General features: G+C 35.6%; 1 protein-coding gene across 3 annotated transcripts in view; it reads left to right on the forward strand.

The window, feature by feature from the left end:
* PRKN (parkin RBR E3 ubiquitin protein ligase) overlaps window positions 1-20,080 on the forward strand; it is a 765,547-nt gene that overhangs the window by 287,381 nt on the left and 458,086 nt on the right. For all 3 annotated transcript variants that reach the window (XM_072035883.1, XM_038177503.2, XM_038177504.2), the window contains exon 4: window positions 3,008-3,126. In XM_072035883.1, coding sequence (XP_071891984.1) covers window positions 3,008-3,126 — 119 coding nt within the window. The remainder of the gene's footprint in view (window positions 1-3,007; window positions 3,127-20,080) is intronic.

Consider the following 20,080-nt stretch of genomic DNA (forward strand, 5'->3'; position numbering starts at 1 on the left):
TATTACTACTGCTATGTCAGAGCTAATGCATAAAGTAGATTTCTTTGTCCTTGTTTCTCTCAGTTCCCCTCTGAAAAACTATTCAAGGGGATACAGTCTCAGCCAAGGGCCTTGCTAAAACTCACGGTGATAAGTCAGTAAAGAGTTTTAATTCTTGTCATCAGTGTTGTACACTGTGCCAGCTTTTAACATTTGCGTATTTAATTCAGTCTCTCCTCCTGGTGATGCTTCTCAGGACATACACTGAATAAAGTAACTGCACTTGGTGAGACTGAGATCAGCATATGTGTATAAAATGGTGAATAGATTGCTGAATATCTTCTTTACTCTTTTCTCCTCATATCAGAACATTCCTCAAGCAGTGATCTGCCTCTCTGGCAGCCTCTCTGGTAGTAGGAGACATTTCAAAAGTTATTCTGGGCGTCTGCATTGCTTAACTGCTCTGATTCATTATGCTATAAATTTCTTTCTTGTTGTGTTTCAAATTTGTGCATCAGGGATGTGTATAGGGGGTACTTTTTAAATTCATGAAAAAATAAAAAAAAAGAAAAAGAAAGTGCTAAGAAATATAAATATTGAGTAAATGTAGCCTGTTTTTGCAAGGAGTAAATACGAAGCTAATGCACAAGATTTATCCTTTACAGTAAATCATCAGTATGTCTCATTTTAGGCTTCTCGTATGACTGCTGTTTTTTTACTGCAGTGTTCAGTCATGCTGATTTATGCCATACTATCTCGTGAATATTTTGCAGACTCTTATCAATAATACAGTTTTATCTTTGGGTGCAGATGTAATGAACTTAGAACAAATAGCAGGCAGAAAGTATGATTTCTGCCTCAAGTAGTTTTCTGCTTGAAACAAACTTGATATAAAATGTCAGACATACACAAGACATCAGGGAATGGTGGATTGGATCAGGAAAGGCATCAGCCCAATTAACAAAATATTTTATTCCATAAGGGCTTATGTACTCAATAAGATGTTTCTGTTTGACTGGAAAGATTTCATTAGAGTCGTAGCAGGAATCCATCCAGGAGGTAGGAGGAATCAGGACAGTGAACAGTGGTATCACATATTTTTACTCAGGATAGGTGCTTCTGCATGTGAACAGAAGAAGCAGCCGTCAAATTAGATCTCAAAGATCACGCAAGAAAACATAACAATGGTAGAGCACTGTTGATACCAGACTTGGCTCTCGTCTCTCTGCCTGCAGCTGAAACCGAGTCAGGAGTAATTGACTGGAAGCATCTTGTTTATGGTGGGCCTCATGTAGCAATGGCATACTCGCTTACTTAAGTCATTAAATACTTCCTTCAAATTATACTAAATTTACTGCCCTTTTGTTTTGTTGCTTGACCTGCTGATCCTTCATGAAGGAATTACCAAAAGTAAAATACAATTATTTGCCAGTGTATGCCTTCTCATTTTCAAAACTGTATTTTAGATTTGTGTGTGTGTGTATTCTAGCTCAAATTGTAGCTAATGTAAAACTGTTCTTGGTCCTACTGTTAGGCATGTTGTGTAAAATATGAGTAAATAGACATCCAAATGTTCAAAATTTTGATAAATTTAGTTTGGAGTCACCTCTCAACATTGTACCATATATTATTGAATAGTTCAGCCTATGTCTCTTTATCTTTAGCTGAACTATTTTTATCTTAGAACTGTGTTATAGATTGATTTGAGAAGTATGCTCTCAATTGTTTTGAGTTGCAGTTGTTCATGTGTACATTATGTGTGAAAGGGTGGATGTGTGCTAATTTTCTGTGAAGTCTAAATTCATTTGAAATTCTGTTATGTTTTGTGTTAAGTTATAGTAATTAATAATTCCCAGGGAAGCATAATGAAAATACTTGATAGATCAGTTTACTAAAATCATTTATGCTTTTGAAAACTCAAAAAAAAAATGATACGTGTTAAAACCATGTGTTACAAAATTTGCTCCTTCATTAGTGTTCATCTCTGAAGACATCTACATCTTTTTTCTTAGAAAAAAAGTTTTGGATGACAGTTCTCTGAGGTTGACTTTTGGAAACTAGTTGCACATAAACGTTGGACACCTATGAACATTAAACATTAAATTCCTATGGATTTTCAGTAGCAGAATGCAGGGACTTACATTTATCATGTGAAGGATGTGTAAAAATAAAGTAAATCAGTCTTGTTGAAAAATATTATTCCTGATGATATATACATCATATATATGGTCTCAGTTCAAGTTCTGATAATAAGCTTGAGTGTCTGAATTTGGAGATGACTAGTCTACATTAAAACCACATTATGAATCTTCCTTCATTTTCTAAGGGATAACAATAATCATCCTACAAAGTGGTTTACTCAAAACAGTGACCAGGATTGCAAGTGAAATCACAGTCATTAGCAATGCCTCAGGCTTACACAATTCTCCATGTATTCTATAGTTTCCCAAAATAGAATGTGTTTCATTTCACTTTCTTTGAAAATTGACTTGGCAGAAGTTTACAAATTTTTCTAGGCAATATCACTGCCAGCAAAAATAAACAAATTATTTTTGTTATTCCACAAATAAAACTAGATTTACTAAATTAAATATTTTTTTTCTTCCTGTGATATCAATCAAACTAATATTTTAAACTTTATCCAAGGAAATATTCATGCAATTCAGACTCAAACTTGCAGCTAGACAAATCTAGATTAGAAGTGAGACGCAAATTATGGAGAGAAATTAATCTTATACATCACTTGCCAAAGATTACAGTTGGTTCTTATCAGTGATAAGCTCAACCTCAAATTAGGCTATATTTTCTAGGGGTTTTGCCTTTATGTATTGATCAAGAAGCAGGAGTTACTCGAATGTGCTAAATACACCAGGGAAGAAGATAAGAAGATCACAATGCTGTCCTCAGGCCTTAAAAACATTTTTTCCCCTTGTTTATCACTTATTAAATAGAAACTTTTCATTATAGCCTGATACTGATTTTCAGTATAAATCAAATGTTTTTGTTTGTTTGTTTTTCTTCCTGACAGGTGCAGCTAGTTACAACAGTTTTTATGTTTTCTGCAAAAATTTCTGCCAAGCTGTTAAACCTGGGAAACTGAGGGTCCGCTGCAGTGTATGTAAACAAGGAACACTGACTTTGGCAAGGGTAAGCGGGTGTTTCAGTTTTTTGGACTTTATAAAAATTATATATATTATAATATATATATATTATAATTATATATTATATATAATATATAATATAATATATATATTATATATATATCCATTTGCATGTATGTAACTATGTATATATGTATTTTTACTGAAATCTTTTATTGCTATTTATGTCTGTAATTTAAAGCTTGGTGAAGATTTCGTTCACTTATCTCCACTATTTGCAGTACACACAAGGAAAACATTGCAGACTGTAGCTCCAATCCTGTTAAGACATTCTTGGCTTTATATTTGAAATCCTAATGGTTAGCCTGGTAGTATGCATAATATGTACAACTTAAGGGTATACTTAAGGGTTAGAATTATAGGTGCTTATGCAAAGCCTGGATCAGTGTTTGTGGGCACAGAAAGACCTGAATTCAGTGCCAGTGACTGTGAACGTTATGGAATGAGACAAGGAGGAATTAAGTGGCTGTGCAGCTGAGAATATTAATCTCTCCAGCTCAGCCAGTGTATGTGAAGTCAGAGCAATGTTACTATGGTGGGACACAAAGTTAGTAGAACTGTCAGGCTTAGTTTGCATCTAAAAATGGGACACTGTTGTTTGACTTGAATTTACAGTAGTGTGAAGTTCTGGAGTGTTTTGTTTGTTTGTTCGTTTTTTCTTTTCTCTGTTGTGCTGAATTTCACTGGCTGTGCTACTGGGGAATAAGACTCCTTCCTCTCTCATAAATCACAGTGTACATCAGCCAGGTTTGTTCTGTGAAAGGCTTAGGCTTGCGTGGAAGACTGAACCTTACCATGCTGTAGATGTTGGGGAGCTTTCTGTGACACATGTTTAACTGTATACCTTTTGCTGTGGTTTAAAGGGGTTAATTTCACTTTCATGTTCTTGATGTAGCCCAGTACTTCTATGTCATGACACAAAATAGCACTGTGAGACTCTTAAAAAACCCAGCTACTGTAATCTCATTGAAAGAATAAAGTGTAGTAATGCTTATACATATATAAATTAAAACCCCATAACAACAAACTCTCTCAAGCCCTGTGTGCTATTTCTGAATTACTTGCATATCTCTAATTTATTTCAGAGGCTTACAAGTGTTGCATATTGTGATGTTTCAAATTAACACATCTAAGAACCTTTGTTTTTCTCTGAAAAGTCACACTTAAATATTTGTGATTAGTATAGGCTTAAATCACGTATAAATCAAGATTCAGAAGTTGCATTTAATGTACATGTCCATTGGTATAATACTCAGTACGATATAAACACAGGTGACACTGTGTTCAGATTGAATGCAAACAGTCATTGCTGCTGAATGATTGCTTTTATCACTAGCTGTCTTTGAACTCTGTGCATTGCAAGGACGGAACAGAACATGTGTCCTTTCCTAGACTTGGTGACTTCTTTAGGCATGTCCAGTCTTACGGAAATTATCACTTTCAGTTCTGTAATGGTTGGTTTGGAGTCATTATGTTTCTTGTATTAAGTAGACTTAAATACATTTACAAACTTGAAGTTCTTACAGTATTTGCTAAATAGTAGTCTTCCTTTTGTCTCCCAAGAATTCCTCATGACTTCGTTATTAAAAATAAAATAAAATAAAAAAATAAAATGAAAGAAAAAAACCACTACTATAAAAAGTTCCAGTATTGCAAGTTTCTAAATAAACTTGTAGTATCTGATTGTCTGGAATGTATGCAGATCTACATTCTTTTGGGCAAATTTGTGTCAATAAATATGCACAAGCTGATAATTTCTATTGAATGACAGCTGCGTATTTTTTTCTGTTAGCATATTTTACATTAGGTATGAACAGGAAGTCACTGGAAACTTGCAGTGGAAGCATTTGCTAATTTCAAGACTGGTTAAGAAAAATAAGAGCTTTTGGAAGATTTGATAAGGCACTTCAGTATGAAAGTACAAAAGAGAAAAGGGAAATATCTTTTAGAGAGTGTCAAATGATAATTTTTGACTGTTTCATTTTTTTAATAATGTCTACAGAAATAATTTGCAGTTCAGGTTCTTGTTACTTTCTCCCCAAAATAAAGAAAATATGTTATCATTCCTTCCCTCTCAAATTCAGTGAAGCAAGGTAGATAGAACAGTAAGTGCACTGTTCCATTAGTTTGGGCTGGCAGTCCTCAGTGCTTTCAGAAGTGAAATATTTGCAATAAGGACACACTTACAGTAGTGAATGTGCTAAGCAACAGTAAGTTTGTTTTATAAATACATGCAATGTACCTCAGTCCTGTGCTTATGAAGATTAGGTGCAGATTTAGTATGTGCCTGGCCCCAGTGACCTTTTTTCTTCTCACTTGCTGTCCATCTTCCAGGGAGACAGAAAGTAATTCCAACAGGGGAAGCTTGAAATATGTACCAGGCCTCATTTATTTTTCAATACTACGTAGAAACCTCTCTGCATTAATGCTAGGCAAAAGTATAGTCTCTGAGCTGGTGCTTTGTATCTGCTATGCTTTCTTCAGTGCATCACAGTCTACAGTAAGCAAGTCAGGCTGAAAATGTTATCAAAACTTGACCTTTGTGTACTTAAAAATAAAAATAAAAATTATGGAAGTTAGAAGGTAGTGTATTACTGCAAACTCTCTATGTTGCTTGTCCAGTCCCAACTGGACTATGCCAGCAATTGCTAATAAGACATCATCTTTACTGGTAATACCAGTAATCATTACATCATTACTGGTATTGCCATCTTTACTGGTATTATGATTTCCCTTTTATAGAGAAGTTGGTCAACATAAAGTGAACATAGGTAAACTATAAAAAAGCATGTGTATCATACTACAGATTTGTCAGAAAAGCTGTATGTTTTTTTTTTGAAGATATGTTTTATCCAGTGCTCAGTAAACTGTGCCTGACCTTTACCAGGCAGCATAGCAAGTTGCTTAAGAAGCTCTCCTGTGCCATAAGCAGCAAAGCACCATCTAAGCCAACGTTTGTTACAGTAATTCTTTCACTGAGATGAAAGTGAATACCTGTGTAAAACCCACACAAAGCTTTGGGCAGCTTTAACTCACTCAACATGCTAATTCTTTTCTCTACCTAAGCCACAAATGACCAAACTAATTAAATTGAGCTTTCTTTTTTCATGGTGTGTTGACTGACTGACATTTTAAAATATTACTTATTCATTTAAACAGTCTTATTCTAAAACCTTATTTAACTGTCATTCCTATTTGCATAGCATTATTTTAATATATGATGCCCAGAGTAAATTTATTATACTGTTTTTCTATGAAATTAAAGAGCCCGCTATTTTTATTTTCACCAGAGACATCAATCTAAATATTAAATTTGTAATTTTCCAGATGACACTTAGGTTGGCGTTTTACGAACATTTCATGACCTGATTCTTTATGGAAGATATATACCAAACTGATTTAATTATAAGGAAACATCAGTCACTGCAAAAGTATCACCTCTCCCTGGTTTCTCTAATTAATCAAGCACAAAATCATGTATGGATGACTGGAGTGTGGGAGTCTTATGTAGACCACCTACAAGCCTGCTAGCAACTTTCTCCAAATTGTTCAAAAATTTTGGTTATCAGCTTCACACTGGTTTATATACATGTATTTTGTTGCTTGCAAGCTTTTGAAAATAATATTTTCATATTCATATGGTGCTGCAGTTTATTTCAGTATCCATGATTCAGATAGGGTATTCCTCTTTTCAGGAAAATAAAGTAAATAAAAACAAAGGTCACATTTAGACTTTTTTTTTTTTTTTTTTTTTTTTAGCATTTGCATTGTTAACTCTGTAATGAAAAGGAAAATGCAATGGAAAGCCTGTTTCTGCAAACTGTTATACACCAAACTGTGTAGTTAAAGCACACTTTTTAAATGTACCTGACTCTGTGACATACTCCTGGTACACAAGACCATGACATTTGCCTCAGTCTCTGTTTTCACTATACAAAATTCAGCCAAGGTAAGAATCGGGATTGAAGTGCCATAAATGGACTTTGGGTCTCTGTGCTTAAGCACTGGCTCTCTGGTGAGGCCATTGCCACTGCAGGGACTTGTTAGTGTTTGGTAGTTCTTCACGCTGTCACCAAAGCACACATGGATTTTATTCAGTGGCTGAAGCCCACAGTTCTGCTGTCCCTGCCCTTGGTGCTTCAGGGGAGCTTCAATTTTTAAACACGTTTGTTAAACCATCTCTGCCAGAGAACTACTCTTGTTTTTGCCATATTATGGATATTACTTTTATCTTTAGCTTTTCATCTTAAAGCTAATAAGGAAATGAAAACAAGCTTTTTTTTTTTCCTCTGGCACCGTAAAAAGCTTGTCATTTCAGTATCATGGCATTCAGAGTAGGCTGTGTTGTACATCATAGCTCTGGCAAGGAAAAAGCTCAAAAATCAAGTGCCTCAGTGACTAACATGTCATTCATAGTTTAAGTGGTTGTCCTGATAGCTGAAAATAAAGTATTTTGAATTTGATACTTTCATGTTACCTAGGAAGAGAAAGGCCTTTAATACAGTTATTATCTTTGACTTTTTACTGCCTAATACCATTTTACTATTTGTTTAAGTAGGGTGTTTTCTTTTTAATGAATATATGCTTAGCAGAGATTTTCAGTAATATAAAACAAAAAGGCAGTGACTTTAAGTTTATTTCATAGAATTCTGTATTTGCTTTTCACTTATGGGACAGTCCCCATGGTAAAGGTGATTTTGTTCCTGTAGGTAATTTACTTTAAATATCTCTTTGTTTAATATATCATTGCAAAAGTCTATTCCACAGTAGACTGCCTCTCACCATTGCTCATTATGGATCACATACTTTGCCTGGAATTGGCTCAGTGACAGAGGAGGGAAGGAGTACCACTCAATGCATTGGAGCGAGGCTGGCTGAAAGACAAATGGGAAAGTAGCAGCTCCAAAATCATCTAGCCCGTGCATCTGCTGATTCACCACTGATGGTTACCACTGCTGGGGTAACGTTACGGGCAGCCCACAGGGCAACTGAGACTGCCTACTTTATTGGTTACTCTCTTTTAAGCCTGGTGCACAGACTAATAGAGACGTCTATTTGGCACAGTTTTGTTTCAGAGCTGCCAGTCATGAAGAGTCTTTAGCATCAATAGTCCATTTTCTTGTGACTGAGTGACAGATAGTGACAAGGGCCAAGCTGGGATAGAAAAAAAAATCAATTTGACCTTTGAAGCTTAACTGCAAAATAAGCTCCACCCTGTGGAGTGCAATGTGATGAAGTCTGATCTTATTCACAGACTGGGAAGATATTAAATATGAGATTGAATTCCTGAGACTGGATGAAGTATGTATTTGTCTCTCCAAAATGGCATGCTTGCTGTGAGGATAAAAATGTTTTCGATACTTCTTAGCTGTGTTGGAAACAATATGTATTAAAATACTTCTATTGAAATACTATGCATAGGAAAAGTTTTCATTGTAATGTGTGCTCCCTGGTCAAACTAATAAATTTGAAGCAACGATTTATTATTGAGTTCCTGCTAATAAACCTGTGATTACAAAAATAGCTTCATTTCCCTTGTATTTGGCCAACAAAACTAGTACACACAGGAAATTATATGCATTTCATATACATATTTTTATCTACATGATAGAAATAATGAAAATGTTATGAATAATTATGACTAAATAGTGAATTTATGAATAAATAATGAAAAAAAAAGTCAATTCTGACATCTCAACTACTACCGCTGGGCACTGATGTTAATAATGTTTAGAGAAGACAAGTGCAGAGAAAAAGAGCCCTCAGAGCTCTTTTTCCAGAATTTCCATGGAGTTTTTTCCAGGATTTCAACATATTCAGAAAATCTTTCTGCATTAGCTATGTTAAATCAATGTACCTAGTCATAAGCCTTTTTTTTTTTTTTTTTTTTTTTTTTTTTCTAGTGAACTAGCAGTTTTTGAGAATGAGAGAGCATCTTAAGGTACGGATGTTGTACACTGGTGTGTAGCCCAAGCCCAGCTGTGCCAGAATGCCAGAGAGAAATCAGGCTGATTTGGAGCCTTATCCCTACCAGCCACACAGGCACGTGTACTTGTGCGTGTACTAGTTTATCTCATGACCTGATAGAGAAAGGCCTGCTAAATATGATAAAACTTCTTATTCTGTTAGTGCAGAACTACATTATGATAATAAATCCCGTCTTGCAGTATTTTCTGTAGTTCAGGCCCATGCTGAAGTGGATACAAAACCTCCATCTTACATACTTATTTGACAGTCTGAGCAGTTTCCAATAACAAAATCTGTCTCAGAAGGGGATATTTCTTCCATCATAGCAAAGGAGAATCTATCACTAGTTGAGCTGGTCAAGGATACCAATATTTTTAATATTTTTGACTGTAGATACATAGGTCTTGTGCTTAAAAGGGTTTTGTGTCATCTATTCTTCCTTATTATTTTCCTATTACTTTCAGTGACTTGGAGCAGGACATGAGCATTAAATAAATTTAATGAGGAAGAACATAGAATTTCTGGTGGAACTTTCCTAACAATGAACACATGACACTGCAAGTCTGATTCAGCCATCGCTTAACCAGTGTCTTCATTGCTTTTAGTAATAATGAATATCACAAGAAAAAATGTCTATATTTCTACCTGAAAAAAATCTGTTTTCTTTGTTATGTCTTTGAAGAAAGTTGTTATTACAGAGCTATTGCTATTACATCTTCACATTAAAAAAAAAAAAAAAGTTCATAATGGTCATATTAACCCATAAAGCAGAAGGAAGGAAGGGGCAAGCAGAAGGAAGGAAGGGGCACCAAAGAAAGCTATTGTATTACACCAAATTTGAGCAGCTCTACTTATGGTCCTGTTCCCCTCTGACTGGGAATTGCTTTAATAAACGATGTGCTCCCAGCCTCAATCTGTTCATTGAGATCTTTCTTCTGACTAAGCACAGTCATTTGGTCCTCCAAAGTAGTCACATTCTCATTTGAAGAATTATTGCAAATGTTGTCATCGTGGCTGTCTGGCTATATGTATGCATTTTTTCTAGAAAATAATAAATAATGCTATCACTGATATTCTTAAATATTTGATTGAGGGTGAGACCTGCTTCTTGTTCTACCCCCATAAAAGCTAAGTAAGACCACCGAAGCAATACAAAAGAGTTCTTAAAACTCTCAATTTTACTGTGCAGAAGGAAGACAATGGCTGCTTTCCATGGATCCACTCTCTGACATTGTGACAAACAGCAAAACTAGGAAATAGTCACAGTGTGTAAGAGATCCAGCTCCAGTGGTGCCTTGGGGTGGCTGTTCCCAGAGCCTGTTTAAGATACTGTGACACTGATTAGCAGTAGGAAAGTTCAGCACTGAGTGATCACAAAAGGATTTTAAAACCTTTCCTACATTTTTTTTTCCTCTCCACTAAAAACAGATTTCACTAGACTGCATTTCAATTCTTTAATTATTGTATATGCAGTAAATAAAAATAAAAGCATACTTAATTTATGAAAACAGTCATTCAATCCATTCACAAAGACAGGAACAACAATTATTTGATGCAAAGTAAACTTTGCAAAACAGTATTGCTTCTGCTTGGGAAAAATAACATACAGGTCTTTCTTTCATTTTAATAGGATAAGAAAGTACATTTTCACTTTAATTCTGTTAGAAGAACTAAGGTGTCTATGCATGATTTATAGTATTTACCAACTTATTGTGGTATGTGTTTTTAGTGAGATTGCACATTATAAAGTGTCTTAAAAGATGGAAAAAAATACCAATTATAGGAAAGAGGGAAAATAATTTCAGTGTTATGTACCACTTCAAGCCATGCTGTGAAATAAAACTGCCCTTTAATGTGGAGACTAAAGTGGGTTTCTCTAGTGCGGGTGACAACAGTCATAAATGAAAAGGAAACCAGTTAAAAATTTACTTTCAGATTACATTTTTCCATGAGTATTTGAATCAAATATCTAATGAACCCTGCTGGCTGGGGAAGACAGATGCGTGCCTAGGAATACAGATGGTGATCAGTTCAGTCTGGCTATATTCACAGTTGCTAGTATTTCAGAACCACGGTCTGGCTGATGTTGGCAGGGGCCTCTGGAGGAGACCTGGGCCAACCTGCTACTCAAACAGGGCCACCCAGGGCAGGCTTCCCAGGCCCATGTCCGGGTGGCTTCTGAAGATCTCCAAGGAAGACACCCCGCCGCTTCTCTGGGCAACCTGTGCCAGTGCTCTGTCACCTGCACAGTAGAAAAGGTTTTGCCTTATGCTCAGACAGCACGTCCTATGTTTCAGTTTGTGCCCATTGCCTCTTGTACTGTCACTGGACACCTCTGAAAAGAACCTGTCTTTGTTGTCTTTATATCCTCTCTTCAGCGATTTGTACAGGATGGTGAGGTGACCCCAAAAACATATTTCAGTATATCACAGAAAACCTATGACTAGTGAAAAATACCAGGCTTGGAGTTAAGGCTTTTTTTGTCCGAAGTATTTGTTGCATTTGAATTGCTTGTGTGTAAAATTGCCCATTCTCAGATTTGTAATCAAGGATCCTTTGATAAATAGGACCTGCAGTTCATAACTCCTGCTGAAATCTCTAAAAATTTAGAGCATGTACCATTAGGTGGCACAGGATCATGTATACATGCAGGGCAGATTGTGGACATTATCTCTTTCATTCTTGTATAGGTCATAGGCTATTTCTATTATTTATTTATTTATCTGGTATCTGGGAGTGGGGTGTGTGTGTGCCATGAGATGTTATATGCTGTATTCAGCTTCAGTTTGGGCTGTTTTGGGGGGCTGTTTTTGAGGGCAGAAATGTAACTGGAAGAGAAATTGCTCTCTTTCTATCCTGGTGATCTAGGTTATCTTTAGGCTACATCTTTATCTTTTTACCATATTGATTGTTAGCAGCTCTGCCATCATTGTCTTAGCAATGTGTAAAGACTGCCATTTTTTTGCATACAGTAACTCCTTCCCCAACAAAGGACCCCCTCTCAAATTTTGTCTCTTTTTATGTTGAAAGGAGATATAATTAGTGTTTTTCAATACCAGCTGATGGACGCATCAGCATTTAAAACATTAGAGCTGTATTTATTCTGTTGACACCTTACACTGTATGTGTAGGTGAATCCTTCACAGTCCCCCCTTCTGTTTCTACTTAGTAAGACCATAATGTGCTGGGGATAGCTTCCTGGAATTTATTACAGGAGAAAAACATAGTACTTGCACAATGATAGTTCTTTTTTGTTTGTTTTGTTTTATTTTTTAATATGGCAGCTGCCACTGAGATTCAGATGTCCCAGTGCATAATGCTCTTAATTTGCTTTCTTTATTAAAGTAGAGCCAAACTTCTGTCTTCTCAGTATTATTCCTTAGATAGCTGTGGGTACAGAGAGATTTTGCTTACACTAGATTATTTCAACATTTTTCATAATGATGAATATTAAACAATTCTAAAGGGTCAGTAATTTATCCTAATTTTTAAGATGATGGAGCATCTGATTCACCAACTGGCTCAGGAAATAAAAATAACCACATTTTCTTAAGAGACTGCAGTAGCAGAAGTAGCAAACACCAAACTGTTTTCTTAAACATGTGCCTTCATTTCCTTTAAGAAGCTGCTGTAATTTCTAAATTATGATTAATTATATTTTGATATTAATTATTGATAATTATGATGATTAATTAAAAACATTAAAGTAACTGTTTACCTCTACTATAAACAAATCTCTATTCTAGCTCATTTTATGAGAAACCCTGCCAAACCTTTACGTTTCTTCCTTATGTAAGAGGGTTTTTGTTTGTTTGTTTGTTTGTTTTTCCTTTGTTTTGGACTGAATTAGTTAATAAAAAAGGGTTTAGGGTACTTAAACATAATCTAAGTAGGAAGTTAGACTTTTGAAGCTAATAAATCAGCTAATTTGAAGTTATATTGATTATACTTGATTGGATAGAGTTGTGATCTGAAGTCATTAAAGTCTAACTTGTTAAAACTTTCCTCAGAGCTAAATACTTGTAAAACATTGCTAAAAAGATGCAACCACAACCATCACAGTTATTTTGATTGAACCATACTGATGGAAGTATGCAGTGTACTAAGGAAAATTTCCCCCTTCTTCTCAGAGAAATTTTCTTAATGTGGTAATAAGTTCTTAGAGACATGTGATGTGGACCAGTTAGTAATCTACATTTAAACTGTTAGAATTCTTATATGTTTTTCTGTTGTAATCAGCTGCACAAAAGACAACATTTACTTAAGAGAAGCAAGGATATCATCTTTTGTTCAGCTTGCTTCTTAGGTGGAAAAGAGTCCAGTTGAATTTGGTGGTATAACTTGGATATAAAAGGTTTTTTTGTTTGTTTGTTTGTTTGTTTTTTGATAGAGCTATAGCAAATCTTTATATGATTTTTTTTTTTAAGTCATTGTATTGGGAGGGTAGTGTTCTTTTTCTTTTTTTTTTTTTTTTCCTTCCATTTTTAACTACACAAAGAAAAATCTTACATGAAAATCTGTAGGTTTCCTAGATTTTATTTGGAGAATCTGATCTTTGGCAAGAGTTCTGAGCATGAGTTTATTATTGTATAACTCTTAATGGTGTAACTGGTTTTGTGAAAAGCAGGAAGAAAATTGTAGGGGCTCTATAGTAACTATGAAACATGTATTATGGAGTGATTTGTAGAGAAATATTTTATCAGTCTAATGGTGTAATACTATCAATTTAAGCGAAATAGCATGTTTTTGTCAAGATGGGGCACATAGACTTTTCAGACAAGTGAAAATACCTTGGCTGAGAAGGAGTTGCTTACTTTTTTATAGGCAAAGTGATCTACTTTCTAGAGTGGGCGCAGCTACCTCTAAACAGATTCTAACAGTTACACTTGAGAATTATTTGTCCTGGAATAAGTGGGCTTTTTTTTTAACTACATGTTCAACTGCAGACATCCTAAGACTGCTGTATTGTTTTAATGATGCCAGCATAGTTGGAACAAATTTTGGACATAGATGCATGGAGTGAGTTTATGACAAGTTCTCAAGCTAGTAGTGATGGAATATAATGGACTTGATAAAATATCTGACCGCATTAGATCTGTGGGGAAAAAAATAGGGAAACATTTTCATTTCTGGCTGCATCTTGTAAGACAATCAGAGAACAAACTGTACTTACTGAGATCTCTGTCTCTCCCTCTCTCTCTCTCTCTTTTTTTTTTTTTAACATTGAAAACTGTTCAGCCAAGAGTGTTACATACCTGAATCTCTAAGCCTTATGTTGTTTGTATATACTGACATTTAAACTCGCTGCATTGGGACAAAATGCTAACTGCAACTATAATGACAGTTCCCAGCACATGGCGACATTCCTGGCACTGATGTAAGTTTAAAGATTGTAGGCACTAATGTAAATTTCATAACAACTGTTGTAGGCATCACAGTTATGGGCTTGCTTAAGGTATAACCCATACTCCCTGTTCAGGCTTTGCCTTTTTAGTTTTACTGATACTTAAAACTACAAGTCAGTGGTTCCTAAACTTGCATATCTGTACCACTCACCTGATACTAACTTTCCTTATTGCTGCATCCACTAATGGTGATACTGGAACAGGCTTTTGGGTAGTCTGGGAAAGTCTGTCTTTCTGGTTGAGATAGCTGTGTGTAATGTCATAAAAGATGAGCTAAAAGAGTAGGAGTGCTATTTTGACTTAGATTTGATCTACATATGCTCATCAGCTGTTATGATCTGATTTGTGTTGTCAAAAAAGCCAGCTCAGCTAAGCAGAAGTTTCCTGTTTGAGAATAAGGTACTACATTTTCACCCATCTTTTAACCTTTCCATAAAAAGCATAAAGAGAGGTTTTTGCTGGCTTTCTTCTGTCTAACTCTGCATGTAGCCTGCCAGCTGAAAACGTCTCATCTTGATACAGGAGTGTTGCTGAGAGTAACATCCATAATTTTGAAAGCAAAAATCATACTAACCACGGGTGGTGTTTTTTGTCTATTACCAATATAGATGACATAGATGGTAGGACATGTTCTCAAAATTTCAAAAAATACTTCCCTGAAGTATGTCATGTTATGTCATAACAGTGATAGTATGTCATAACATACTATGTCATACTATGTCTGTGACATAGTATGTCATAACATAACAGTGAGATATGTTGGTCCACCCTTAGGTTGTGGTTTGGCTATCTGCTAACACACTAACACCTTTACAGCTAAGAGGATGTACAGTTTTGTACTGACTTCATGTAAACAATACTTCCTAGCGTATGTTCTTAGCAAATGTTCTTAGGTGTTAATATTCTGTCTGCATATTTTGACTTGCATAATTTTAAAAGTTTAGTTTCAGACGGAAGAAATTAATTCCCCTGAAGTTAGGTTTTTCATTTCAGTCATTTCTAATTGCTTGCTTGCTTTTCAACTAACAACTCAGGCAAATAGGAAAGATTGTTTTTAACCCAAGACTTGCCTGGTGTCTTATATGGTGCTTGACAGTGGGAGAATACTTTTGTTTGAATATTCAATCTTTTCTGTATTTGTAGATGTATTTACTTTAGCTCAGATCAAAAACCTCCAAGCTCTTTCTAAATATGGTTAGAAGAAAATTCATACTATACTGTAAAAACAAACACCAAACTGAAAGACTGCCTGGTTACCTGCATGAGTCTAATTTTGGCTTGAAGTCAAATGGATTTAAAATAATACAGTCAGATGCCATCAGAAGGTAAAATTTTGTGTATCATCTGCTTTATAGGATATAAATCACCTTAGTCAATTGTAAAATGAAAAGTTGAGGGTTGTATTTATCCTGGACTAATAAGGAAGAATATTTAAATGCTTCATCATTTTGTACAGTATTAGAAATTCTTAAAAGGAAAAACATACAAAATCCAGAATTCATGTAAGCAAATGTACTTCTATTGTGCAATATTATTAGTTATATATTTATTTATTATATTATTAGTTATATTTTATCTTCTAGAGTCTCACCTTTTGACTAGTATTTTAAGCAACCTATTTGCCGTTATTTGGTGTAATACAGGTGTTTCTGATATAAGACAATGTCAGAAAAAAAAGGCATAAATTCTTGATGGTGATGTAGAGGATTATAGATCGAAGATGGATTTAAAAATTAAAGTTGCCTCACTCTCGGGCTGTTGGAATAATGTCAAGAGACACATTTTTCCCTTAATTTGCCTGTAATTTAATCTTGACCATATGATAGCTGTTCCTTAACATGCATTTATAATTATTCAGTTAATGCTATTGTAAGTTAGACCTGTTTTTACCCTGCCCATGTGGCTAACCTAATTCTGAGCAATGCAGGACCAGGCTTTTCAAGTTCTAAGCTGTCTTCAGAAATGGGAGCTAGCAGGTTGCACGTTTAATTCTGCTGTCAGCTTCAGTTCTCAGTACTGAATTTTTGCTAACGTAAAAAGCTGTTTCCTAAAATTCAGGTCCGGTGATGAAGGTTAAGATTGCTGACATTGGCATTTTGGCAAAGTGATGATTTAAAGAGGAAATTAGAAATAGTAGTTTTTTGTTTGTTTGTTTGTTTTTACTTCAAGTAGAATCAACTAGCTGGACTAAGGTTCCCTTATGCTTTTTTTTTTTTTAAAAAAAGCCTGGTTTTATTTAAAGTATTTTTTCCCTGATGAAAAACTTCCTTCAATTTGATTCAAATTTCTGTTTTGCTGTTGCTTCCTTCTAGTACCTCTCAATTTGTAAATGTTGAGGTTTAGCCTCATCAGGCAGCTCAGCACTGCCCAGCCACTTGCTCACTGTTCCAAGCAGGGATGGGGGAGAGAATCAGAAAGGTAAAAGTGTGAGAACTCATGGGTTGAGAGGAGGACAGTTCACCAGGTAAAGCAATAGCCAGGCGCACAAGCAAACCAAACAAGGGATCCACTCGCTGCTTCCCATCAGCAGGCAGGGGTTCAGCTGCTCCCAGGCCAGCAGGGCTCAGCACGCTGTCCTCAGGAGGACAAATGTCATCACTCCCCAAATTCCCCCTTTCTCCTCCTTTGCCCCAGCTGTTATTGTTGAGCATGGTGCCCCCTGGCATGGGACATCCCTCTGGCCAGCCTAGGCTGTCCTGGCTGTGTCCCCCCCAGCTCCTGGAGCACCCCCAGCCTCCTTGCTGGCCGGGCAGCACCAGGAGCAAAGAGTCTTGGGCTCTGTGTGAACATGGCCGTGCAACAGCTGAAACATCGGGGGGTTATCATCACTATTTTCAGCAAAAATGGAAAACACAGCATCATACCAGCCTCTACAGAGAAAATTAACTCTGTCCCAGACAAAACCACAACAGTAAATTACATTAAAGAGAATTGACATGTTGTCACTTTCTTATTTAAAATATATCTGATATTTTGCATCTCATAGTTCGAAGTGAGCAGAATCTTTCTGTATACTTCAGAGAGGCCATGGAGTTATCTACCCTCTGTTTTCCCATGTACACTCTGATAAAATGATGTCGGGGGCCTGAGAGTATGTGTGTCTGTCTTAGGCAAAAGGAGAAGGAGGAAGAGGGGGCAGTCAAAAAGAAATGATTTTATTTTTGCCAATACAGATACTAATTTTGTACTGTCTGGCTATTTTTCTGCATGAACAGTAACACGTCACAAGAAAATGAAGGTAAAAATTGAGTATGGGTCCTGTTATATTCTGATAAAATCACTACTATTCTTTGCTAATGCTAAATTTGTTGAATGCCAGCTCGTCCATAACTATAATAAAACCAGCTAATGCTTAAATGAATTCTGGCAATTTTAAATAAAATTTTAGAACTTGATATGACAGGGAAGAATGCTAAAAGGTAACCAAGTGTGTAAACAGTAAATGAAGGATTATCCTTATTTGTGAAAAACCCATTCCAGCGAGAAATTGAATTGGGGGCTTCTCTCAAAAAAGAAGGGTTAGTGTGGCTAGTGAGCTAAATCTGTGCCTGATTTTATTCCCTTTACAGTAATAAGCTTATGTGAGACCCATAAACAATAAACAAATAAGTATGAATGTAACTGAGTACTGTCTTCTCCCTCCTCTTTAAAGAGGCTCCTTCAAATAATAAATTACTGATTATGCCAAACTTTTAAACCCATCTATGATCAAGTGAATTAGGAGTGATGCAGTTCATTTATTAGAGCATATTGTATGAACAGCCTCACCTCTTGTCTGGTATTTTTACTTTGCAGAAAGGATTTCCTGTATAAAATAAAATATAAAATAAAACAAAACAAAACAAAACAAAACAAAACAAAACAAAATAAAATAAAATAAAATAGTATGGTATAATGCATAGAACAACTAACAACTAGAAAAAAAGATGGACCCTGTATTTTTGGTCTATCAGTTAAAGAAAGGAGATGGTCAATAGAAACAGCAGGGCCAGGACTTGGTCTTTGTCAGGATTTTAAGTCATATAGAGACAGAAATAAAGAAAAAATCACAAATCCTCTATGTCATTGAGGCTTGCTTCACACTGCTGCACATTTCTGACATTACAAGTCAGCAGTTTCAGAAACCAGAGCTATAAAAAAAAAAATCTAGACTGCAATGATCTTGGCACTAGTTTATGGTAAATTGATGTATCCAGCTTACAAAAAAACAATTTGTATTAGACTTACTGGTCTACATGTACTTTGATTATACATAAATATTCTTAAGTTGTGATACGTTCATGAATTCAAAAGCTGTTAGTGAAAGCTAAGGCAGTAGGTTAACATTTGGGATAGTCTCTTTTTAATAGGTAGAGTCTGACCTTTCTGTACTGCCAGGAATTTCAACTGGCTCTGTGTACAAAGTGCTCCCCCAAATGCGTATCTTATGCAAAAAAGACAAGTGTAGCAACTGGTATAGGACACACACACACACACACATACACACAAAGGAGAAAAACATATGGATCTACTCCTTTTCAAATGCAGATTGTTGAGGCTGGAAGTCTATCACTTACTCACTGTGTTCTCCATTTGACCATATGGCTGCAAAATCTAGTGGAATGATATAAAAAAAAATAGTTCTCCTCTAAATAAAATATAGTAAAGAGAGAAAAGGAAAGCATTTTTTTTATTCATTCTTGCTGTTATGCATTTTTTTATGTGCTTTATCTTAAAACACTTTCATAAATATGGAATCTGAACTTTATCTATTGACACTTCGTTACTGTCTTTTGCATGGAAATGCCTGGAGTAAGATCACCTACTTACATTAAGTATGTCTCCAAAATTTAAGATGAAATTACAAGGATTTTTTTTTACCTAGTTTCAATTCTTTCATAGCTGTACTCCATATGCATCTAAACCTCAGCACCGGGCAACACACCTATTAACAAGGAATCTCATGTTTGCATAAAAATTGGAAGCACAAAGGTGGAAAAAGTAGTTATTCTATGGTCTACTAGAACTTTATGTCAGCCTTAGGTATGTTGCTAAAATTTTGATTAATTTGCTAGGTAATAAATTTCCATGTGAGAAGAAGGATGTGAGTACCAGTAGAAACTCCTTGTCTATCCTCCTGCTCTTACTTCACAAGCAAAACTCAAAAAGGGAAGGACATTGCAAACACAGATGAATTTGTGTGTGTGTCAAGAAGAGTGTTTAATGGGCATGTGAAATCCTGAAGATCATGTGGGAAGAGATCTCTTGATCTTTGTCACCAAGATCGCCATGTCTTCATCACAGCAAAATTTTACCTTAGGAGTATTTGGAGAGAATCATTTCAGGATGGTCTCTTTTGAACAAATAGCAGTCAATAAGCAAATCAGATTTAAATGAGCACTTTATTTATCTTCAACTAAAGTATTACAAAGGATTTTACAGTTACAGTCTGTTTTTACTGTGATGTAGATGAGATCAGTGCAGTGCAAGTTGTCCCTGCAGGAAGTCCCACTGGCCAAGGGCTTTCATCAGGCACCAGTATCACTGTGGGGTGCTGGGGAACATTGTTATAGAGACTTGCAACCTGTT

This window comes from Anas platyrhynchos, chromosome 3, assembly GCF_047663525.1.
Source record: "Anas platyrhynchos isolate ZD024472 breed Pekin duck chromosome 3, IASCAAS_PekinDuck_T2T, whole genome shotgun sequence".
In the NCBI taxonomy this organism is placed as follows: domain Eukaryota; kingdom Metazoa; phylum Chordata; class Aves; order Anseriformes; family Anatidae; genus Anas; species Anas platyrhynchos.